Genomic DNA, 25,341 nt, shown 5'->3' with positions numbered 1-25,341 from the left:
AGAAACACCTTTGATAACTTGATTGGAGTACAGCCTTCTAGCATTATTATTTCTAGTATAGATCTCTGCAGTACATAGAATTTTGAATGCTTTTTGTGTGTCCGAGGGTAATACCAGCTAGGCCTTCCCTTAAAGTGGGTGCTGACCACCTCTGGGCACGGGGGGTGTGGGGGGAGCTGCTGCTCTGATGAGTTCAGGAAGGAGTTTCAGGTCCAGATGGAAGTCCAAGAGCGGGGAGACCCCAAGTGGGCCAGTTCCCCGCCCCACACAGATAAAATCATGGGTTTATCACTCCAACACTGTGGTCCCAGCTACAAAACACGGGGCTGCCTAAATGGCCAGCAGGACTTTAAATCTCTGCTCCAGGGTCACTTCCATTTTCCTGCTCACTGAGCACAACCAAACTTTTCCTTCCTAAAAAAAAAGTCCATCCTTTAAGGTTGTGTAAGCCCAGAAGTGCCCCGCCCCCCATCGCCTCCCATGGCAGACAAGTCAATGACTCCTCAAGTAGGTGGTCAAGTAGGTTGCTGGGGACCCTCACCATCCCCCCCCCCACTGCCTCTCCCTCCACCCTGATGGTGTTGGTGGACATGGGGGAGTGCAGGGCTCTGCAGCTTGGTCCTTGGCTCTGGGCCAGGTCCAGCTCTGCTGCATCCTGACTGGGCAACCTCAGGCAACCATCTTACTTCAAAGCCACTGTTTCCTCACCTGGAAGGTGGGTACTTCCCAGCCATTCTTCATGTCTATCTGAGGCTCAAACAGGATGGATGTAAAGCAGCTGCCATGGTGTCTGACATTGTTGGGACCCCAAAACTAGAGCGCTGCCAGCACACCCAGGACTTTTCATCCCCTGATGGGTCCCTCCTCCTGGCTTACTTCACCTTCCCTACAGGGTCTGCCTCCCTTCACCCTCTTCTCCAACCTTATCTTCATAAAGTCCATGGTGCCTCCCACCCCTCTGCTAAGGGAATCCTCTGGAACCTGGCTTTCATCATGCTCCTCTACGGCTCCCACTGCCTCCAAGCTGATGTCCAAAAACAGCTGAGAGCTCCAGGTAGTCTCATCCTGGCTGCATGCACTGTCATGCCTGTTACCTGCTGAACAGTCACACCACTGTCCACACTGGCTGCCACTTGAGTCCCATGAGTCTTCGAGAGAGGACCAGAGGGCTCATCCTCCGAGCAAGGGTGGGGGTCCCTCATGCAAATCTGACTACATGGGCTCGGAAGCCTTGGTCTTCTGTGCTGTGCATCGACTCAGGGCAGCTGGCCCTCCACTCCAGCCCTCCCTCTTTACCCCTGCTTCTCTTCAGCACCGACACCCCCAAGCAGAACACCACCGGGTCTGGTTGGCTGACCTAGGAAATCAAACCTCAGCTGTTTCTTACCAGCTGTGTATCCTTGAGCAAGTTCCTATGCCTCAGTTTCCCCAGGAGGAATGTTAGTAGAACCTACCTCTTCAGTCTTTTTATGAGGTAAAGGAGGTAATACATTGTTAAGAGAGCCAAGAACATTATTATAATCTTCACCATAATTCTGACTGAATGGGTGTGTCCTAGCTCACTTTATTCTGTCACTAATCCTCATTCTTGCAACAAAGTCAAATTATTGTCCTTTTTACAAATGAGGAAACTAGGGATCAACGGAGTAATTTACCTAGAATCATAGCCCAGGCCTGCCTGGCACCAAAGGCTCTTTAGAGTCATTACGGTTTGCACACAATTATTATGTGCCTTTACATATATTATCATATGTATGAGCCCCCCAAAAGCACTATTATTATCATCCTCATTGCACGGATAAGGAAACCAAAGCCCAGAGAGGCTGAGAACATATACAAGGTCACACAGCAGCCAGCTACAAACCAGGAATTGGAACTAGGCAGTTTGGGACCAAGCCTGTGGTTCTAACTGCTCCTCTTTGTGTTTCTTCCCTTCTTTACCCTTTTACTTCACATGATCCTCCCAACAAGCCTTCAAGACAGGTAGCATTAGCCCCATTTCACAGCTAAGGAAACGGGGACTTTGACACACAGCAGGCAGAAATCGAAACCAGGAGACAATGCATTTCCAGGTATAAAAAGCCGATAGCTCATGACTTTCCTCAATGTTTTTTCTGCATTATTACTTTCTGGAAAACCTCTCACCAGGGGAAGAGGCTGCAGCTACATCAGTGACATCATATTTCTCTTTTGCCCTCTGAGTCTAACTGCACACACCATTCTGCAGACTCCAGCCTTGCTAAAGGGCAGTGGATGCCTTCCAGAGGCTGAGGATCAGAAACAGTCAGACTGCAGAGAAGCAAGGAACCCTTTGCCTAGAATTCTGCTCAGCTTTGGGGTGCTGAATTAGCTGGACACGTGCCCAACTCTGTTAGCAGGAACTGCACCAAACACCTTGGGAATCCCTGGGGAGGGGATCTCTGGCAGGAGACCAGCAAGACAAATACAAGGATGCATGCAGTTGGCTCCACGCCCACACCAAAAGGAGGCATCATTAATTGAGCACAGTGTTCTTTCCCACAGAGGCAAGAGGAGGGCCTCAGGATCATTTTTGGAGAGTAATGTTCCAGGCAGTGCGTATATCAAAACTACATTTCCCAGTGTTCTTGCAGCTAAGAGCGGCATATGATAATCTGACCATGGAGCTATAAGCAGACGCATAGCATGGTATTTCTGAGATATCTTTTTAAAGGGAGGGAGTGTGCCCTCTTTTACTTCTTCCACCCCACTGCCTGGAATGTGTGTGCAAAGGCTGATGCTCTAGTAGCTACTTTGCATCATGAAATATCTTCGGGGATGAAAGTCACAAGCTAGTAAGGCAGAGCAGCAGACAGAAGGAGGCCAGAACACTGATCACTAACAGAGTCCCACAGCATCCTCAGACTATCTGCTTCCAGACTGTCTTAAATGAGAGAGCAATTAACCTCTATTATTGTGTAAGCCTGTATTATTAGAGCTTTTTGGTTGCATAAAACCAGACCTAACTCTTCATGATACACCTCTAAACCTATTTCACTCCCCCAGCTGCACCTCTAGAGTGCTCTCTAATTTGCAGACCCCTGAACCTATCAAATTGTTTCGCACCTTAAGTTTATACCTGTCACATGCTATTCCTCTATCTGACACCACCCCCCAGCATATACATCCCCCACAACTAGTTGACAGGTATCACTCATCCTTCATCCCTTCAAGACTCAGCTCCCGTGCTCCTCCCTAGGAAGCTGCCCTGGATTCTAAGGTTATAATGCAACCATCCCTGGATGCTCCCAGTGTTCTGGGCCTCCTGCTTATTAGCTCAAACCCCATCACCTTGTCCTGAAATTTTCTATATTGGAATGGAGCCCCTGCTAGCAAGGGCAGTGTCCAAGCTTTCCCATGAGCCCAGGCACAGCAAGCATAGTGAGTATCTAGAAGCAGTGAGCAATATATGAATGGGTACCTGGAGGGGTCAGGCATTCTATGCAACAGAAGTTCCAGCAGCTGCTGTAGCCAGGGAAGGCTTTCTGGAGGAGGAGGGGTGGAGCACTGAGCCAGGTTACTGCCTGTGGCATTGAAAACAGACACCACAAACCCTCAAGAGATCTTTATATGGCTTAATGGAATGGCTCCAAGACAGTCCCTATGAGTCTCTGAAAGGTCATGCCCCCTAGCTGCTGCCAATGCCTGGATCACCAAGTGGCAATGATTGACAGGGCAGCTGCCTAAAGGAGCTCCAGACCCTTGGTTGGGAGGGGTGGGGCGGGGTCAAGCATTGTTGCAAGCTGAGCTTACTGAGCGCTGGCGTTGTGTAGCCATCTGGTTTGGGTCAGAGGTCTCCAGGGACAGGTTTGATTTATAGACCGGTGCAGCTGCCCAGGCGGCATAGGGGGAGGGCACAGAGAGGCCAGAGCAGGGGTGTGGGGGTGGAGGAAGGAAGGCCCAGGCAGGGCCCCCTCAGAGCAAGCACAAGGCTTCTCTTGGCCTCTGGTGACTCAAGTGACTTTTAATAGAGAAACATGCAAAAGGAAGTATTGAAAAGCCCAAGAAGTCTTTATTATGCACCCACTGTCTACCTGGGGCTATATCATAGGCTGTTATCATCTGGGAGAAGAAACAAATCCAGGTGAGCTCCAGCCAATGACCATATGGCCCTGAGTGCTATGCAAAGCTTTTCATATTGATGGATTCATTGACCTCTCTCTGCCACCTTCCAACACAGCCATTATTGGTCGCATTTTACAGAGGACACCAAAGCAAAAGTGGAGTCCCACAGTCCTGAGTGGCAAAGCTAGCATTAAAACCTGGGCTTTCTGCCAGACTTCAGAGCCTCTCCCTTCTGTCCTAGACACCCCAAAAGGCTCTGGAGTTGAGGGAGCGAGAGGTAAGCAGAAGCTACAGTCCAACTAGGAGAAAGACTTGCCAAGATTGGTGACTAAGGTGAGCAGGCCTCATCTTTTCTGTGTTAAAGCCCCTGCAGATGCCCTTCATCCACCCCAAAAGTGCTGTAGCAGCACAGAACAAAATGGTCAATATGGGCTGAGATCATTCATGAGGACTTTAAAAACAAAGTTGGCATTTCTCTGAGACTTAAGAACAGATAGCTTTAGGCAGATGGAGAAGAAAGGCTGGCATTCAGACAGGGGGCACAGCACAAGCAAAGTGTGAAGGTGAAGTCTACCTGGTGAGCTACGGATGCTGGGAGCTGCACTCCTGTGACAGGCCTTCTGAAAATGTGGGCTGTGGTGAGGGAGACCACACACAGAGCACACCTCTATGGTTATGCCTAGAGAAAGCAGAGCAGTTAAGAACAGGCCGCTCCTTCCCAGGGCAGAGCCAAAAGTGGCCTCCCTCCTAGCAGGAGGCTGAGATCATGGGGCCAAGAGGGACTGATGGATACATCCTAGGACCAAGGATGCCTACCCGTGGCCCTATGGGGTTGGGGGATGGGAGTCTGGGGACAATAGTGATCATCTCCTCTGAGAAAGCATCGAGCACAGTTCCCACGGACCTTCCAAACCAGCCAAGGATGCCATGTAAAGGGCACTCCACCCCTCCAGCTCCTTGCATATTAAGGTGTCCCACTATTTAGTCACCTAGCTCAGCACAAGCTGGTCTTGAGCCCACATCTAAAGAAGTTCAGATTGTCACACTGAGGCTTACAAGGAAAGCAGGGGTGCCACAGTGCACTGGAGGTGCGTCAAAACCGTGTTGTGGCTCCTAGTGGTCATAGGGAAGATGCTGGAGCAAGAAAAGAGAACTCAGGTCATCCTAGAGGGAGCCTCTGGGCCTGGGAATCAGAAAGACTAGGTCCAAATTCTAGTTCTTGGCCAACAACCTGTTCACCTTTCCAGTCTGTTTCCTCATCCATAAAGGGAAGATGTGAAGACAACCCACACCCTCAGTGCGTACTTGGTGTTATATAGCTCAGCGATAAAGCACTCAATCCGGGGCAGATGTTCATCAGAGGTTACTCTGACTCGTCTTCAGCGCCTTTTTGGTGGGGAAGCAAGCCAAGGCTGTGGCGGGAAAGGTGACTGGCAGCATTCAAGCTCCCCTCTCTGGGTTCGGCACGGCTGTGGCGGGCACTTCATGAAAAGCCAGAGCCAGACCTGAGCAATGAACCCATCCAGGGCTGGTGTGCAGCAGGCCCTCCATCATCAGCCAGACAGCAGAAATGTCACCTCCCAGCCAGAAATGCAGATGAAAGGCTCTTTCACCAGGAGAGGGGGCTCGCCTGGTGAAACTAAACACCCAGTCACTTCCTGCCAAGCACAGCCAGTGTGAGATGCTGCCAAAGCCCAGCTCTGGCCTTTGACCTCTGCCCTTGATTTGTTTGCACATTGTGGGGCTGGGGTCAGAGCCTGGGATGGGCCATGGGTTCAGAAAATGAAACCAGACCCAGCCAGATGCACACATGTGTCAGGGACAAGGCTAGTTTTCAACCTCTCCCAGAGCATGACTCGGTGCTGGTGAAATGTGGTGAGGTCAGGAGGAAGGAGAGAGAGCCAGCGTGCCCCGCCTAGGAGGCCACCAGCACTGCCGCTGGACAGCAAGGATGGAGTTAGGACGGACGCAGAAAGAAGCAGCTAGCCCCTTAAAGAACAAGTTAGCCCCCTTCTTCAAAGAACCTGCTACCCAGTTGGAAAGATGATGGACACCCCAGAACCTTAAAATCACAACGGAGACCAGTCTGTGATTACAAGTGAGAATGAAAATCACCATGCTGTTCAAAGCCTCTAACACAATCTGGTGTACCATTTACAAAGAGCTTTTGAGGGTCTGATTTTATTTCATCTCCTTAACGACCCTCTTTCTTATTCTTCCCCTTTTGCCCTTAAGGAGATGGCCTTTCACTGGGCTGGGGGAATGGCTCAAAGACACAGGCATAGCAAGGGCACTGCAGCTTTTGGAAAGCAGCTACCCCTCCCCCATAGGCCCCAGCCTTCCCCAGGCCCTCCTCCTGGAATTCCTGGCATACCTCAGGCCTTTGCCCCCTTCTGGCCCTCCCCACCCAGGCCCTCTGACAGACTCCTAGACAGGCATCTCTGCTGGATATTCTCTCTGCACCCTACCCACCCCCACTCAAGTTGAGACCTGGGCCTAGAATAACTCAGGGGAGACTTGAGTCTTCTTGGGGTGTTGACCTCGGAAACAATGGAAACAATGGCCCTAGCCCTCTCCATTTCTCTGTGGCTCTACCACAGAGCCGTCTACTGGAATTTGTTAGATGCTGGAAATGTCCCACCTCAGCACAGTGGCCTATGCCATTCCACCAGCCACGTGTGGCTCTGGAGCACTTGAATGGGACCAGTGTGACCCAGGAATTGAATTTTTTAATTTAATTTTGATTAACCTAAACTTAAATGTAAATAGTCACAGGTGCCTAGTGCCTATTGTATTGGATAGCACAATAGTATAAAGTACTTGTTACACAGATATGCTCTTGATATTAGATATCACACCATTATGGAGATCCTTTGAAGTCATCTAGTCCAATCCTCTCCTTCCTGTGGTGGAGAAATGGGGACATAGAGAGGGGAGGTGACTTACCCAAGGACACATGGTTGCTGGCCAAAATGGAATCGAGTTCAGTGCTCTTTCTAGGATTTCTTCTTTTGCCTCCCCCTGCTATTTCACCCAGCCCGACTCTGGGTAAATCAAGTTAATTCAGGTCAGGAATGCTTTTTTCAATTCTCACACTTCTGAACAATCTATTCTGGCAAGACACCTTGAATAACCCACTAAGATTGCCTACATCAGCGAAAAAAAATAAATGAAGGTTTTCAATCTGCCATTTCTTCCCAGAGGGGCTTTTCCAGCCTGGGGGTGAGATGTACCCAGGCTGGCAGATGCCTGTCAGAGCCTTGGAGCAATGCCATCCCAGGGGACAGGAAAGACACCAGCACTGGTGGCCGAGGGAGGGGAAGCCAAAGCACCGTGGACAATGGGTGACCAGGCCTTGGCCACAGGGTAGAATGGACTCCAAACTCTGGGTCATCTGCTCACCACCCAGATAGGGAAGACTGTGACCCCCAATTCCCCAGTCACCTCACCGCTCTCCAGGCACAGCAGCCTGAAAGAACAAAACGACAGCATGAGGCCTACTGGGCATCCATGCTGAGCATACCCTTTCTCTTCGCTGGACTGACAAATGGATGTTAGTAAACCTATGGAACTCTATTCTTAAAACAACAACACAAACCCACTTAGAGTTCAGTTTCTGGAGCAGCGGTGAGGTAGAAAAATCAAAGACAGGGTTCAAATCAGCTCTCCCAAAGCGCGACCCTGAGCTCCAGAGCTCTCTGGGTCTGAAGTGACTCATCTGTAAAATGGACCAGATAATATCCACCTAACCTAGGTCTGCCCCCACCAAACTTCCAACAACGTGTCATTTCATAGAACTAGGAGACATGTCCCAGAAGAGAAGAAGCTTTAAATATTGCTTCTTTAAAATGAGGCTAATGACGTTTTAAAAAACTATGGAACAGTCTGAAGGATGGAAGGAAATGCTAGGCCTACAGGCCCCGCGCCCAGGACCTCCGCCCCCTGAGCCTCATGGCCCTGCTCTCCCCTGTGATCCTGCAGGCTGTCCTGGTGGCCAGTCTCCCTGACAGGTCTCCACCCACTCGCTCTTCTCAGAAAGAGGCAAGGAAGCAGCTTGGAATATTCTCCTATTATCTTTTCCAATTTTGTTCTCTTGATCACATTAACCTATATCTAGATTTATTCTAGCATTTAGTTCTTTTTTTTTTTTTTTTCTGTTTCTATCTCTCCCTCCTAATTGTCATCACGGTGTCCCTGACACATAATAGATGTTTAAAAACTAGTCATCAAATGATTGCCTGACTGACAAAAAGCATCCCTATGTGACAGGCTGCCCAGCAGTGCCTAGCTCACTCACCACAGCAGCCCAGCCCTGGCCCAACATGGGGCAGGCCCCACACAAACACCTGGCATAGGATAAATGACTAGTGTCACTGTCCCACCCCTGGTGACAGGGCAGACTGACCTATGCAGGACCATGTATGGTTGAGGACAGAGCGGTGGATTTTCTATACCCAGAACAAATTAGTGGCCAGGAGCAGGGTGCACTAATTTCAATGTCCTATTCCTAGCCGGTTGGAAATGTCTCAGGATCCCCTTTCCTGAAGTTTCAGTAAGGGCTTGTATACTCTGCTTTGTGCAGCTGCTATGGAAAAAGGGTGGGCAATGTGGACTCCCAATAACCCCCCATTCATTCAGCAGTGCTGACTGAAACCACCACGTGCTAGGTGCTAGGGACACAGGACAAATGGGGCAGCCTAGTCCTTGCTGGTGGGAAGAAATGTAGTGATTTGGGGGACTCTCATTTGTACCTATATGCCATCTCAGGAGAGCAGAAGTGGACACACAAGAACACCACACCTCCTGGGAGCTCAGTGGAGAGAGCTTGCCAGGGCTTCTCTATAGCACAGCAATCAATGCTGATGCCCTTGGAATGCCCAGGAAGGAAGAAACAAGCAGTGGAAAGCATCCTTTCCAAACGAGGTCATCGAACATGGACATGTTGATCACATGGGCTAAACATTCATTTCTTTGGTCCTGGAACTAACGAGAATGATCTTCAGGTTCCCCAGACCCACTCCAGTCATGATTGGAAGCCTGACCCTTTCTTCTGGCCTGGACCAGAATTCCTGAGAACCAGTTCATATAAATCTGGGATGGCATTGCTTTCCCACCTTGCCCTCCCCCCCAAGCACCACCTCCCACACACAGATATACGACTCTGCACCCCCACTCACCCCAGCAGCCTCCATCAGCATCCTAAGCAGCTGACTTCTGGCCAGTGCTGGGTTGATGGATTGATGGCATAATCAGCTAGAAAGCTTGTCTCTCTCTCTCAGACACATACCACTCCAGGGTCCACTAATTCATAGGTGAGAGACAGCTAAAAAATGTGCTTTTCACACTCTCCCTGAGGGCTGCTGCTACCCAGACAACAGCTCCAGGGTGACCAGTGGTGGGGATTCCCCACAGCTAATGAACAGCAGGAAGGACCTGACCCAGAGGCAGCTAATCGGGAGGCTGCTGGGACTTCTGCCTGCATTTGAGGAGACGCCTGTGAGACTCTCAGGACTTTAAACCAAACCCCAAGAAAATAATGTGCCAGCTAACAGTAAGGTGGAACTGGCAGGAGCAAAGCCAGGGAACAGTGAGCAACACCAAAGGCACCCAAATTATGAAGAACAGAAAAGATACAGGAGGGTGGGGACCAGGTAGGAGGGAGGGCAGTCACGCAACGGAGGCAGCAATGGGGGTGCCCTCTCCTGGGCTCACCCAGTCCTCATCCTGTTAGGGGGAAAAGGATGTCCCAAAGCAAATTCCATATAGGCTTTGTGGACTCCACCCCCACCCCAGGTCAAAGCCAAAGACACTGGGAACTCCAAATCCCATCACCACCAAAGGGAAGGTGGCTGGGACTTGAGGGTGGGGTTAAGCAGCCAGGTGGATACAAAAGGCAGACACGTGGGCTTTGGGGGGCTCTCTCTCGCTCTCCATTTTGGGCTCTCGGCCAGCTTGCAGCGTCCGGTCAGCTCTGAGAGTGACTTTGGGTTTCCAGGTCGTCGGATCGGGTAGGACGCATTAAAGACTTTATTTCCCTATTTTCTCCCTGAGTTGTACCTTTTCCTTATTTTCTTTTTCTCTTGTAAATAAACCTTTTATTAACCCTTTTGTGTGTGTCTGTAGTAGAGTATTCATAAGTCTCTTTAAAGCGCGCGGGTGAGGACCCACAGCCAGGAACCCGTTTAATATCGGGGCTGCTCTATAACAATCCAACCTCCTACTTGCCCTTTTCTTGAGGCTACTCGGCTCTTCTGGACTTCCCAAGGAGCTGGGACTAATTGTCCGGCTCCCATTCTTGGCGCCTGGCCTCCAGCTGAGCTCTGTGAGTGGCCCTGGCTGGGGCTCCGGCCCCCACCCTAGTAAAGGCGAGTAAGAGCCCTCTCTCCTACAAGGCCCAGACATCAGGCAGAGAGCTGTCATCCACTTCACTAAACACCAGACACAAACTCCCTCTCACCCTCGTGAAATGCATTTTAAGGAAGAAACATCAACAAATAGGGCAAAATCTGGAACACCGTGGTGGCTCCAAATGGCTCAACTCAAATGTGTCTACTTAATGACTAGAGTCAGACAAGGACTCCTTGCTGGCAGCTGCAATCCCTTGCTACTCTCTAGTGGGGTCACCAGCCTTGGAGATGAGAGAGATGCTACCCCATCAAGCGAGGGTTCCATGATTCCGTGACGGGGCAGCCTGTGCCCGTCGGGGTTCCCAGTGGGCAGATCACGAAGCAGGGCTCGCAGATCTATTTACAGAAGCCGACGCCACAAAGGATGAGGAACTGGGGAGAACCAGCATGGCAGTATTTTCCAAGCTCACGCTGTCTCGGCTTAATTTCATCACAAGCAAATAAATCATTAAGGAGGCACTGAGTCCTGGAAGATCTGATGAAGAAGGGCCATTAAATGCACAGCCTTAACTTGAATTATGGAGGCCTCAGACAAGCAGCCTTATTAGTGTCTGGGCTAGGCCGTAACTCACACTAACCACCCCCGTGCCTTAACCAAAGGACAAGACTGGGAGGATCAGCTGGCTCCCTGACCGCGGCGAGACACACGCTGCTGCCTGCCTCTCAGGCCCTCCACTCTCCTGGCCCTTTCAACACCCTCCTGCAAATGTGCTTATTCTTATCATTGCTTTCCCACAGCGCCCCCTCAAATCACAGGGGTGAGAATAAGTGCAGTTTGGCTGTTTTGGGTTTAAGGGTGTTCAAATAGGTGGGGCCCCCGCGCCAGTTTTGCTAAAACCCTCGGCCAAGCACCCTAAAGCCAAGACCCAGGACCATTGACAAAGCTGCAGACTCAATGTGACCCATGTGACATGGAGGTTATGGCGTGAGCACTGGAGTTCAAATCCTGCCTGTCCAGCATGTGCCAAGAGCGGCCTCTTCATTCCCCCTCAGCCTCAGATCCCCATGTGTGAAAAGAGGATTATGTGAGCTAAGGTGAGCTAGGTGCTAATTAGCATTTGTGTGGGGCTGTGGAGCTTTAAATAAGATAACGGCCAAGCAGTGTTAAGCAGTATTTGTTTTTCTTTTTTTAAGTACTTGATCAATGACTGTTTAACAAAGAGCTGTTTCTATTTGCAGTAATCCCTTCCCAAACAAAGTCAACCTCTCAGGAAATTTATGGATAATAGTGTGGATTTACTGGTGTATACCTGACTGGCAACTGAAAATTTGGGTTCCAGGACGCATAAACTGAGTTATGCAGTGGCTGGGGAGGGCGAGAAGAGGGAGGGGCAGGATAAGAAAGGGAGGGGACACTGAAGGCCAAGTTGGACTTGCCGGAGTTGGGGCAGGGGCTGGCGGGGTCGGGACTTAGGCCACTTCCCACAAAGGTCAGCATAGACTAAAGCCTGGAGGAATAAGCAGATGAGCTTGGCTCTGGGATAAAAGGAGGTTTTGGGGAGTGGGGAGGAGGGACAAGCCATGCTTGTGGCTCTGCCTTGTGTCCTGCCCTCAACATGAACAGCATTGGCATCACTCGAGAGCTTGTCAGAAATGCAGAATCTTGGGCCCTACCCATACCCAAACCTACTAAGTCAAATCCGCATTTAAGAAGATCCAGATTGACTTGAATGCATATTAAGGCCTGAGAAGCACTGCTGACAACAGCTCTTTGGGGTGAAACCCTCACTACATTAAACCCATATTATGGAGGCAGATACTGAGGAACTAAGAAGTTAGGAATCAATGCCCTGGTCATCCAGGCAGTACACAGACACCAGTCATCGATGGTCTCTGACTGTGCAGAACCCCCTGGTTCATGGTCTGAGCAGGGGTGGGAACAGGGTCTCTGCCATGTCTTCCATGCTTTATGCAGGATGCACTGGGAAGGGTCTTCAGGCGCGTCTGGGGGGAAGCCCTATCTAAACTCCGAACCAAACACTACAGCTACTTCTTCGAAAGCCCTTCAGGCCCCTGCACTATCATTTTCCTGAACACCTACGTCCTCCGCCATCTATGTCGGATCTTTCCAGTACAGACTCATTAAATGCATCGAGTTCTCACTGTCTTGTTTCTGAAGGGGAACATTTTGAGAAGCCCTGGGTTTTAGTTCTGGTTTTGCTGCTATTAGCAGGCAACCTTGGGCAAGTCCTTTTAGCTCTCTGGTTTATTTACAGTTCTCACCTATAAATGTGGCTGCCAGATGCCATCTGTTCTAGACCTAATTTATCGGGCCTGTTTTCACCCTTCTGCCAGTCCCTGAGAAGTGGATACTGGCCCCTTGTCCTCCTTCCCTGTCCCACAAAGGTCCAGTAGCAGCTAGCCCCCAGCTGGCCTGGTCTCTGTCCAGAGGCAGAGGTCCCCCTCAGGCCCACCATCTTGGCAGCTCATCCCTGTAGATATACATGTGGGCACAGCTGGTGAGGACACCACATTCTCTGGGCATCCTTGCTAAACACACGCTTATTAGGCAAGTCACTACAAGGAGCTACAAAACACTTGAACCAGACCATTAGCTGTCAGCCTTAGAAACCACTCACAGGGTAGGTCCCAGCTCACTTGTGACAAACTCATGGTGGCCTTGGAACCTCAGGTGGCATTTCCATCATGTGTCTTAAAGAAAACAGGCAAATACCTCCCCAAACCTGGTATGAAATCTCTCAGATTCACAACATCGACCAACATCTAGTCATAATTTTTATTTCCACCTTTAATAATGTTAAGTAGTTTTATGGTAATTGTAATAGTCATAACTGGCTGTTCTAGTTTTTTCAGTCCCTACTATGTGCCAGGCACTAGCCCACTCACTTTCTGTATTTCATCCACAATTCTGATACTTTGTAAAAAAGGAAATTTCTATTACTATTACAGATAAGGAAACTGAGGCTCAGGGGGTGAAGTGACTGGCTCAGGGCCACAGTTAATTAGTAGCCAAATCATTACTGACCCCGAAAATCCCTGCCCTCTTCCCACAACACCACATGTGACGCTCTACAAAGCTCTGCTGTGACCTACTATGACACTTGTCTCGACCAGGTCTATGTCTCCAAGACCCCTTCCTGCAGGCAGGACGTCCTGAATGGAACCTATTCATGACTATGTTAAATGTGAAAAAACCCTCAAAGCAGGGCTACGATGTCGCAGCAAAACCCTTTGCAACCAAAAAGTCCGTTCCTTTTTGTAGAAAACAAAGGATAGGGGCCGGCTTCTGGGTGTAAAGAACCTGAATTGAATTGCCCGGCTGTCATGCAGCCTCCGCTTGGCCTGAATGTGGGGACAGATGTGCTGTGCACGCCACACAATGAGAGGTGGGAATGGGTCACTCGGGGGTCAGGCTTCCAGGGGGCAGCGGCACACAGCCAGTCTCTCTCTGATTCAGCCAAATGTGACTCGAGTCTGCAGTGGAGGAAAAAAATCTATGCAGGTGTCAGGAAGCCAGTACATTAACATGCATCTATTGAGCACCCACTAAGTTCTCTGTTCCTAAGGGTGCGAATGGCAGATGGCTGGGAAGACTAAGATGTTATTACTACCTTAAAGAACTACTACTTTCAGCAGTAGTAGCAGCAGCAATAACAGAACAGCAAGTCACACTTATTATGGACCCACTCTGTGCAAATCAGGCCAGTAAGGTGCCGATGCATGCCCTACTTAAGGACTGACTAGATTATACTGTTAATCCTTGAACAATTTAGGACTTAGGAGTGACGGTCTCTGAGCAGGCTAAAATCCACATGTAACTTAGGGCGGCCTCCTCCTCCATTCGAGTGGCCCTCCACCATCCACAGTTGGTTGATCAGTAAATGCAGAAGCCAAGGATAGAAAAGAAATTCACAAATAAGAGGACCTGTGCTGTGTAAGGGTCAGCTGTAAAACTCAAAGGATCTTAATCCAACAATGTGTTTGGAGCCTCCTTAATCACAAGTTCATGTAATTTTACTGTATTTTATCCAGAAACCAGACCATTCACAAATAAATATTCATGAAGTTCCCAACTTGAGCCCCTGGCTGGGCACAGACACAGTGATAGCAATGATTCCCCCCAACATGTACTTGCTGGGAGCCACATGCCCGACTATGCCTCATTTCTGCATTGTTTCTAGTACTCACAGCAACTCTGCAAGGTACACATAATTATTACCATTGCACAGATGGGAAAACTAAGGCTGAGAATATTAATCAGCTAGAAGGGGAGAGAAATGGAATTCATCGGGATCAAGAGTTTATTCTCAAAGATTAAAAACTGCCTAAGTGTTCAAAATTAGGGGTCTAAATAATGAAATTGTGATAAATCATACCATGGAAGCCCATGTAGCTATTAATAAAGAATGAGGCGGCTCTAGATTCGTCATATTAAACTACCACTAAGATCTACTAAGGGGAAAATGTGATGCAGAGCAGTGGACAGTAGGATCACATTTGTGTAAAAGTTCTGTAAAATTCTGGAAGGATACACAAGAAATTGCTAGTGGTGGCTGCCAACAGGAAGAGGCGCTGGGGAGCTAAAAGGTGGTGGTATTTCACCTGACACCATTTGTGGTACTTAAATGTATTGTCACAAGCCCAATTTACCTTTCAAAAGTAAATGCATAAATATGTCTAAGTCTCTACTCTACCCAGCACCCCACACATGCCTCCTGGGTCACCATCTCTGCCCTGAGGAATTTTATATCCACCTGGGGAAAGTAAACATACATATGTGGAAAAGAGTGCCTGGGGTGGACAATGGGGGTGTGGGTTGAGTGGGGGAAGAGCTGTGTTGAATTGAGGGTGCAGGGGACAGAGCCCTGGGCTGATCAGGGCAGAACAATAGGACAGGGGTGGTAGAAGGGGAGGCCAGGCTTGGACCTGGGTCAGGAGAAAAGAAGAGCTGAGTTCAGATGCTAGGGAGGCTGGGAGGAATGCACCACCAGAGAGAAATATGGGAGTGGAGCAGGAAGGTCATGAGTTCAGTGCAGATGGCCAGGAGGGCTCTGGCAAGGGGACGGTGCCCTTGCGGTCATCCTGGTAGAAAATTCTCTGTGGTCTTCATCAATATTAGCATCCTTGGCTGGCCGCCAGCTTCCTCTGCTGAGCTGTTGTGCCAATAAATACTTGTTGGCAGATCAATTAAACCATCTAGGAACGATGTCTGGAAATACAGTTTCCCCAGCTCGATGCAGGTGGACAAGCCCTCTCTGCCAGTTAGCCCTGAGATTCTATGATTCCCACTTCTCACCCTCTGGAAACGCACCCTGGGCATGGACACCTGCTCTGTGATGAGGCCCTGTCCGGTGGGCAGCCTGGAAGCAGGGCATAGGAGTTGCTATGATCTGGCTCAAGCACAGCTCTGCCACCTGCTTGCTATGTGAACCTGGGCAAGTGCTTCCCCTTTTCAATATCTTCTTCTATAAAATGGGGATAATAAAAGTAACATTCCCTTAAGGTATGCTGTGTGGATCAAATAAGCAAATAATTAGTCCAGGACACAGAACATAGGTGGTATTTTTTTTAAAAAGTATAATTATTATCTCAAAATCAAAGCTGCCCAGGACTCTAGCCCATTTGTCTTTCTGTCTGGCTTCTCCTCTGCACCTCCAATTGCCTGCGTCACTTCTCACCACGCATCACCCAGGAACTCCAGGACAGAAGACAGCTATTCTGTCAGTCCTCCCGGCCACCAGCATGTGGAAAGAGAAGGCGGGAGTGGTGAAGCAGTTTCAAAAAACAGCCTGGAGCAGACTCCAAAGCCTGGTCCAACCCAGGGGTTGAGCCTCACAGCAGTTGGGGCATTTTCAGTGACATTCTCCCATTAGCGACCAAAGCTTGCCTGATTCACAGCCACTGCTGGGCTGTCTTTATGCAATGAGCTTTTCAGAACACCCTGCAGAGCTCAGTGCTGAGCCAAGAGCTTTGAGGACTGGAGATGAAGCAGCTGGGAGGAGGAAAACGACAGAGCCCGCTTCTCAGGGCCTCACCCCAAATCTCCAATGAAGGCCAAGGTCCCGCCCCCTGCTGCACGGTCACTAGCTGTGTGGAGCAGTCTCTCTCCTGTTCCTTCTCCCCCCTTATTGGCACATGTCCCCCGAATCAGTTCCCCTAGCTACTTGCTGTGTGACCTTGGGCAAGCTCTCTGTGCCTCAATTTCTTCATCATAGAATGAAGGTGATAACACGGGTGTTATAGTACAAAGCGGGATCACAAGATTAAATGAGTTAAGAATCGTCAAGTTCTTAGACTAGAACATAACACAGGCTAAGCACTAAATAATCACATGTCGCCTAATGATGTTTCAGTCAGCACTGGACCCCATGTATGACTGTAGTCTCCAAATCAGCCAGATCACGTAGCCCAGATGGGTATAGGCGATAATGCCTAGATTTCTGTAATTACTCCATGACATTTCCAACAACAATGAAAGAGCCTAACAATACATCTCTCAGACTATATATATATAGCTTGTTGTTAAGCAACGTGTGATAATGTATTTTAGCTATGGTGTTACTGTTATTGCTGTTATTATGGGGGCCTGGAATCCAATCATCTGGAGATAGCTTGGTCATCTGCCTGGCCTAGGTCCCACTCGCTCAGCTCACTCGCGTGGCAGAGCCCTGGGCGTCCTGCAGCTCTTTGCAATAAACCCCAAGAAGCTGGGCTTTCACTGCATGGTGTAGATGAAGAATACATTTACAATAGAAAAATGAATTCCAGGAATTATTACCCTCATCAAATACATGCTTCAGAGTTAAATGTGGTTAGGCCCTGCTAAGTCTTGCTTTTTAGGGTCATAAAAATTCACAAATTGAAAAAATGATATCCATTAACTTACTTTTGTCACAACGGAGGAAAAGCTTCTACTAAGGTCACTTTATTTTTTTTTTAAAGATTTATTTATTTATGCATACAAGAACTGGGTTTGTGTAAGCCAGCAGTGCGAGGGTGAGAGGATTCACCAGAGACAGAGCGGGGAACAGAACAGGCAGACTGACTGAAATACACTGCTGAGGGGAGCAGTGGGCAAGCCAACAGAGGTCTGCTGTGCCATGTGGATTACTCCTGGGCTGACGGGATCGAACTCATGCTGCAGTGGCTGGCAGTACCTTAATAGCGCTGTCTTTAACCCCTGCGCCACCAGGGAGGCCCTGTTATAGGACAGGGAGAGAGCCCTACTAAGTCCACTTTGTTTTAATCCACAGGTGAACCCCAGGACTTGGACCTAGTCACTTAGCTTGATCGGAGTGGTGAACACCAATTGCTGTGTGTCTGTCCCGCGTCAGCAAGTTTTATCATTCCCATTTTACACAGGAGGACACTGGGAAGCAGAGAGAGGAAGCAATTGCTGTTCATGGTCTCCTGAGGCCAGAGTCTAACCAGGTCTGTTGGGGTCCTGGGCAGTTCTCTCCTCCAAGATCTTGTGGGGAAGCAACAGAGAGAGGACCCACCTTTCTGTTCAGAGCCTCTCTCTGACACTCCCCACAAGTCAGTGGGGGCTGAGTGTGGAGACCAGCCATCATTTCCACAACCAACTCTAGCTCAAAAGTCTTCTCACACACAGAACCCTTCCTTAGTGTCTTCCCGCCCAGGAACTCCCTAGGGCCAAAAAGGTGCCAGTGATGTGGCTGTGTCCACCCTGCATCAGGACTTGCCTGGGCCATCCACAGAAGAGCAGCTTCCCCTTCCTGCAATCACACCCTGGATGAAACTGAGAACATGACTCCTTGTCTGGAGAACAGTCAGCACCAGAGCAAAAGCAGGTAAGCCTATCCTGTCATCGAATGGAAGATGCCACAAGTTTACATCACATGGCACTCTGGCCTCCCCTTGCTTTCCGGACTTGGGCCTCCAGCTTCAGTCCATCTGAAAATCACTGCCAGTAGGGAAGAGCACGGAGCACCTCAAGTTTCAGTCCCACAAAGTTTCTCCAGACATTCAAAGGATCCAAGAATTCAAAATGCCCTGAACACAACTGTCCTTTCCCACCCAACACCCCCTCTCCGGAAGCACACCAAGGAGGTCACCATGGCTTGACTTCTCCGGGTCTATCACACACGGTGGAGTCCCTGCAATCTTGTTAGCATCTTACGTTTGTACCTGAAAACCAAGAAACAAATAAAACCCAAGTATAAATCAACCCAAGAGGTGCTCTTTTTTGTTGCACCTGAGAAGTAGTAGGCTACTTCAAATGAAGCTGAACATCTTTTTCCTAGTTACTGGCTACCAGAAACTCATTGAAGTAGATGAGAAACATAAGCTTCTTATCTTTTATGAGACACCTATGGCCACAAGGTTGCTGCTTTGGAAATGGAAGGCTTATGTGGTCTGAATCAGTGGTAGTAATGACAAAGTTTCCCCACAAAGCAGGAGTCTTGACTCAATGTTGGGTTTACCTGCTGCTGAGTATGGGGCATTCCTGTTATAGACCAAGGAAGACTGGTGAAAGAAAAGGCAAAACAAGCTGAGTGTTCTCAACTTGGTCATTGTAAAAAAGGAAGAGAAGGATATTCTTGGACTCACTGACATTACTATGCCTCGCTGCCTGGGGCCCAAGAAAGCTAGCCAAATCTGTGAACTTCAATCTCTCTAAAGAGGATGGTGTCCTCCAATCTGTTGTGAGAAAGCCCCTGAACAAGAAGGTAAGAAATCCAGGATCAAAGCACCCAAGATCCAGCGTCTTGTAACTCCATGTTTTTCCAACAAAAACATCAGCGTATCACTCTGAAGAAACAGTGTACTAAGAAAAGTAAGGAAGAAGCCATAGAGTACACTAAACTTTTGGCCAAGAAAATGAAGGCCAAACAAGACTGCCAAAAGATGGAGGCTGTCTTCTTTGAGAGCTTCCGTCTGAATCCAGTCAAAAATGAGATGTTCTAAAAATACCATATAAGACATTAAAAAAAAAAAAGAAAATCCAAGAGAAAATCCGCCTCAGGGCCCAACTGTTAACTCGGGTACCAACGTAAGCCTTTAATCCTTCTTATATTTTTGTGACACCATACAAGACCTCACAGCAGCTGTGAAAGGGACCTGACACTGTCCCATTTTACAGATGAGTAAAGTGAGGTTTACTCACGAGTGACTCACCAAAAATAAAACCACTGAGCCTTGGAGGTGCAACTGGAAAAAAGCACATCAGATTCCAGAGCCTGGCACACCAAGTCCACCCTTCTAGTCTGGTGATCACTTCCCGCAATTAAATTTTCCAATTCCATTAAAAACCCAATTCAGCACTGGAGTTTGCCTGGTCATCATGTCTAGGAAGGGTCCAGGCATTCACCACACTGGGATGACTAAACCAGCCCAGCTAGGGGCACACTCATCTACTCCTAGATTTAACCAGTTAATCAGGAAAAGCAGAATATACTGCCAGTGAAAGGCCAACAGCTGTGAAAACGAAATATGAGCAAGAACATCGATGATTATACCAGAGCTGAGCTTACAACCAAGTAAATGTGAATTTTATTTGAGTAAAATCTCGCTCTGACTTCTTTTCTGGGTATAACACTTAGTCCCTTAACTAAAGTGGGGAGCTTGGAGGCTGAGAGACCTGTGTAGACCGTGGTTCTAGCTCTCTGAAACTGTTCTTCAGTTTCTCATCTCTGAAATGAGTAAACTGGAATTCTGGCTTTAAGCACCTGCCTCCGTGAACACCATCAGGGTATGGCAGGAAGTCTGTTCGGCCTGAGAATGTGTGAGTCCACAAGTGCCTGATTTCAGGCCCCACTCTGCTGGGGTTCAGTGCAGAATAGGCTGCTGCATTTTTCTCTGTCCAGAGGCACCCTACCTCCTAGAGTAACTCTCTCTTATAACCAGTGATGGTTTGTTACTGTGATTTTTTAAGCCACCTTAAGGGATGGCTGCATATTAAATGAGGAGAGGTCTAGAGCTGTTGGGGTCAAACCCAACAGCCTGTGGGCTTATCTGCAGCCTGCAGTGGAGTTTTGTTTGCTCAGAAGTATTTTTTAGCAGCTGCCAACTTTAAAATTGAGACATAAAGTCTAGATTTCTGAATCCCCTTGGAAAACATCAGAAGATCCCACACCTTGTGGCTTTTGTTTCCATGAGGCAGTAATAAAACCAGAGATGACCCCTATATTAGCTTATTCCATCCTCACAAAACCTTGAACTAGATAGCGATCGACTATCATTGTTCCAATTTGCAGACAGGGAAACAGGTCAAAGGAGAGTCTTGATTCAAACCCAAGACGCATGGAAACTGAGTTAATGGAGTTCACGTTCCACTCAAGACTCCACGCTGCTAGATTAGCATGGATGATAGACAGTGAGGCCACCCTGCTCCACTCCCCTAGGGACAGGCAGCATCTGAAACCTTCTGCGCTCCCCCTCTTTCCCATACACGGAAGCACTTACGGTCAAGGCCATTGATGTAGCGCATGGTGACTTCACAGTGGCCCCATACCGCACTCACCACCGGGTACAACTTCTTGCCTTTGAGACCACGAAAGGCCACACCCAGGTACTGGCCGTCCACCACAAAGCTAAGTGTGCCCTCATCCATGTCCAGCACCACCAGCAGCGAGTCAGGCAGCGAGAAGGCCTCCTCTGGCCCCAGAAAGGCTGGGTAGGCCACTCCAGGTCGGTTCTTGCCATCGTGGTAGAGGCGACTGCGGCCCAGGTCCCAGCCCCATGACTCGGAGTCACTGCCCACCAGTGCCGTGTAGCCCACCGAATGCAGGGGTGCCCGAGCCGTGGCCACGCCAACTACGGCATGGGTGCCACGCTGCCGCGCAGGCCAGTGGATCTGCCAAGCATGTAGGCCACGGGCATGGCCCACTTTGCCTCGGATGCCGTCAGTGCTCTGAGCTACTGGGTGCCGGTGGAAGGTGAGCCGGTCATCATCCTTGACAAAGACATTGAGTGAGCGGTCCTCGGGGTTCCATGCGTGCCGCAGCTGCACTGCTAGCCCCGCCGCCGGCATGTCCAACAGCTGGTCCAGCCGCGCAGGCCTCCCGGGTTCCACACCCCGCAGCTCCCTCTTGGCTGGACGCAGCGCTGGCTCTCGCACCTCCACCGACTTGAGGCTTCCAGAGAGCTTCTGGCCCATGGTTCAGAGCAGGGAGGGGACCGCTGCAGGCCTCTGCTACCTCGTGGGAGTTTCCACTTCCTGCAGCCAGGGAGGGGCCACTGGGCTGAGAACCAGGCTTCGGGGCTGTATAGTTCCACAGCCTCTACTGGGCTGGGGCAGGGGCCCAAGCTCCTGGAAGGAAGCAAAGGGCATGAGTTATAACAGCAGCATCAACAGCATTTATGCCCAGGCCTTGGCTGAGCCATTTGCATGCATTAGTCATAATAATTATTAATAATAATATTTCATCCAGTATTTGCCACATTCCAGGCACTGTCCTAAACGATTTATGTTTATTAATCCATGTAATTTTTAGGATCTCCCTATAAGACATGGAGGAGGCATTTTTCAGATGAGAAAACTAAAGAGCAAAAAAAATTAAGTAATTAACCAAAGTTCCACAACAAATAAGGGGCTAGGTCAAAATTCAAGCCAAGGTCATCTGGCTTCAGAATCCATGGTCTGCACTTAGAGTAATCATAGGCTATTTTATTTTGCTTTCTTTATTTTTACTTTTTATTTTTTAGGTTATTTTTGGCAATTTAATTTTAGAAATAAGTTTGAGTCCAGAGAAGTTAAGTGATTTGCCCAAGATCACAGCTCCTGCAGAAGAACCCAGGTGCATCTGATTCTAGGGGTACAAGACCTGCCTAGGGAAACACAGTGCCCAAGACATGGGGGCCACAGAAGCATCCAGTGTAGCCCAGGGCTCCTGTCCTTGGCTGCCCTAGGGATCTTAAAGGGCATTTAAAGTGCAGCCAGACTTGAAACCTAAGACATAACCTGAGGATCCACAGATGACCAGGACATGAACACATGGCAAAGATCTGAGGATGGAGTGGGGTCTCCCAGGGAAGGTGAGTGGGAGGCAGGGAACTAGGCATCTGGTATCCAGGCTTTAGAGTCAGCAAATCCAAACCCTCCCTTCTATCTCCCAGCTGTGTGTCCACAAGCAAGTCTCTCAGCCTCTCAAAGGCTACAGTTTCAATATGACAATATGAGAGACAACAGCATGGAGGGCCAGGCCTGAGGCTCTGTGGGCAGGTTTTCCTCTTGGGTTCTACACTTTGGGCATCCCACATATACCCCTTCCTTTTGAATGGGCAAACTTTTCGTTTGGGTATTTACACACCATAAATTGCATTGATCCCAGACAACCTCCTTTGAGGCAGCACTCTGGTTTCCAGAAAGAAGGAAGTAGCAACCATCACTTAGAGAACAGTCAGAACATGGGGTGCTTGCACAGGCCCTGGGAGCGGGGAGGGATGGAAAGCTGAGTCCTGCAGTCCATTCAAAGCACAGGCACTAGCCCTTCCCTCCCCGCCCTGACAACCACAAGGGTCAGAAAAACCTCCCAAGATAATCTAGGAGACAGGCATTTTTTATGCCCTGCCCTGCCCATCCATGTCCTCCCAACCCAACAGTGGCACACTCACAGCCACTGTGCAGGTGGAGAAGGAAAGAACCTGGCTGTCATACAGCCCAGGCAGCTATATTTTTAAACTCTCCTCATTTATTTTCAACTCCCATTTTTTCCCTTTCTACTGTCAAACCCAAGGTTTAGCTTATGCTGACCCTATCCAAAGAGCTTAGGCTCATGTTTAATCTGGGAAAATACCAGAATACAGGATGCGGCAACACTAGATCATTCTAAGATAGCAGAATAAAGTTATTTCTTTTCATATTCCAAATCACCCAAAATACAGGAGAAAGAGACATACAAAGTCTATTTTTACAATACCAGAACGCATCTGTAACTGATCCACCACTTATAGGGAAAGGTTGCCAACATTGGTAAGGAGCTGCCAAAAGCAGCAAAGATCCAGTGGGGTGTGCGAAAGCACCTACAGAAAACAACTGTGGCTGCAGAGCTCAGATAAAGCTGGCAGAGCTGTCTAGCAGCTGGCACTTCCTGAAGGAAAAAAACAAGGATTCCTAATCAGAAACAATAGGGGCAGAGTATGTGGTCTGGCAATGGGAGTTATCTCTGACACCCTGAGGCAAGAGGAGGATGAGACTAATCAAGAAAAACATAGGCATGCCATCTTTGCAGGAAGCAGTATGTTGGTGAGGCAGAGTAAAAGAAAGTCCCACACTAGGGAAGCCCACAGCTGCAGAGCTCTGCTGACTGGGTAGAAGTAAGGCTAAAAGAAAACACTGCAGAGTCCTGGAAACAAAATTACTGTGAACCAAGGAGCAAGTTTGCTCTCCTAAGGTACTTCCATCTATAGGCATCCCCTGCAAAATACTGATGTAAGAAAGCTCACCTCTTTGAAAGATGCTGATGTTGTCAAAGATGCTGGAGGAAAAACAAAGGAGAAAAAGAATAAGAAAAAATATGGCAACCAAGAAAACTCACCAGAAAGAAGGCTATATAAAGCAGATAAAAATTGTTACCAGATTTGTTAACTAACTTCATAATCACTTATTTCAGAAGAGACAAGTATAATCTAAAAAAAGAAAAGATTAAGTGTATTTGACCTAGTTTTAATGACGACCTCCAGAAGAACCAAAAACATGTATGTTTGAATTGTCAGAAAGAACACTATTCAAAACAACACAGACCAAAAACTTAAGATTTTGTTTCAGAAAGTAACAGAAGCAAAAAAGACAGACATAAAACAGGATAGTAAAACTAAGACCAGAATACGGTCTATGACTATAACAAACTGCTAAAAAGAAAATCTTTCAAGATAGAATGCTACATATCAAGATCCAGAATAAAGCAACAGTGTTGACAATAAAGGAAGAGCAAGCATGTACCAGATTGGTGCTTCCTCAAACCAAACAGGCACCATAACCTTAATACTAGTATGAAAGGCTGAGTTCAGGGCAAATGATTTTAAATGAGAACACTACAACAATAAAAGAATATGACCCCCAATCGAAGATCTAACACATTGAGGAACAGCCCTAAAATTCAGAGCAAAAGTCAAAGGAATACAAGGAAGTATAGACAGATACTCAGTAGAGGCAGATGATTTTAAATAATCTTTGAAGGAACAGATCAGTGGACCAAATTAGGTAAAGACAAAGTTGCATAGTTAATAAGATAGACATAATTGATGTATATTTCAAAAAAAATTACCATATATTAGACAGCAAACAAAATCTCACCCAAAAAGTAGAAATAACACAGAATCTGATAACAGAAGCAAAACTAAACATTAATCAAATAATGGCTTACAAAACTCTACCACGTGCACATTTTTCAAATCGCTCTTTTAAACAACCCAGATCAAGAAAGATTTATTTGGAAATTGCAGAATACCTAGAAAATAAGAATAACAAAACACATTCTACATATCAGAACCTGTGGAATCCCACTAAAGTTAAGGAAATCATGACTGGTGTACTTATATTAATAAATAAAAAAAAGTATGCAAATTATACATAATAAATAGAAAACAAATGAACTAATTGAAAAATCTGAGTTTTGTGGAGGGTAAAACCCCCCAAAACCAGTAAAACATATAAATCATTTAATTCAACTATTTAATTGATTATATTGTTATTACTCATATTACTTCTATTAGTGATAGCATATATCCTTGATATCACAGCCTTCCTCTCCAAAACCCATAACTTTAGCCTAATCATGAGGAAAACACAGGACAAATGCCAATTGAGGAGCATCAACAAAGTATCTGACCAGTACTCCTCAAAATCGTTAACACCATCAAAGACAAGGAAAGTCTAAGAGACGGTCACAGCAAACGGAGCCGAGCCGCAGGACACTTCACTGCTAAA

General features: G+C 48.0%; 1 protein-coding gene and 1 pseudogene across 2 annotated transcripts in view; one reads left to right on the top strand and one right to left on the bottom strand.

Annotated features, from left to right (window-relative positions):
• Positions 1–21,570, bottom strand: part of SPSB4 (splA/ryanodine receptor domain and SOCS box containing 4) — a gene marked incomplete at both ends in the record, with an annotated part of 65,321 nt that extends 43,751 nt beyond the window's left edge. The window contains one exon of the mRNA XM_084232028.1: positions 20,877–21,570. Coding sequence (XP_084088154.1) covers positions 20,877–21,570 — 694 coding nt within the window. The remainder of the gene's footprint in view (positions 1–20,876) is intronic.
• On the top strand, positions 18,691–19,494 carry LOC311169782 (small ribosomal subunit protein eS6-like; annotated as a pseudogene). Its single transcript has one exon. The product of its transcript is annotated as a small ribosomal subunit protein eS6-like (transcript).
• Positions 21,571–25,341: the final 3,771 nt, after the last annotated feature.

This window comes from Talpa europaea (assembly GCF_964194135.1).
Source record: "Talpa europaea genome assembly, chromosome: 4".
Classification (NCBI taxonomy): Eukaryota; Metazoa; Chordata; class Mammalia; order Eulipotyphla; family Talpidae; genus Talpa; species Talpa europaea.
This window is presented reverse-complemented; position numbering and strand designations above follow the sequence as displayed.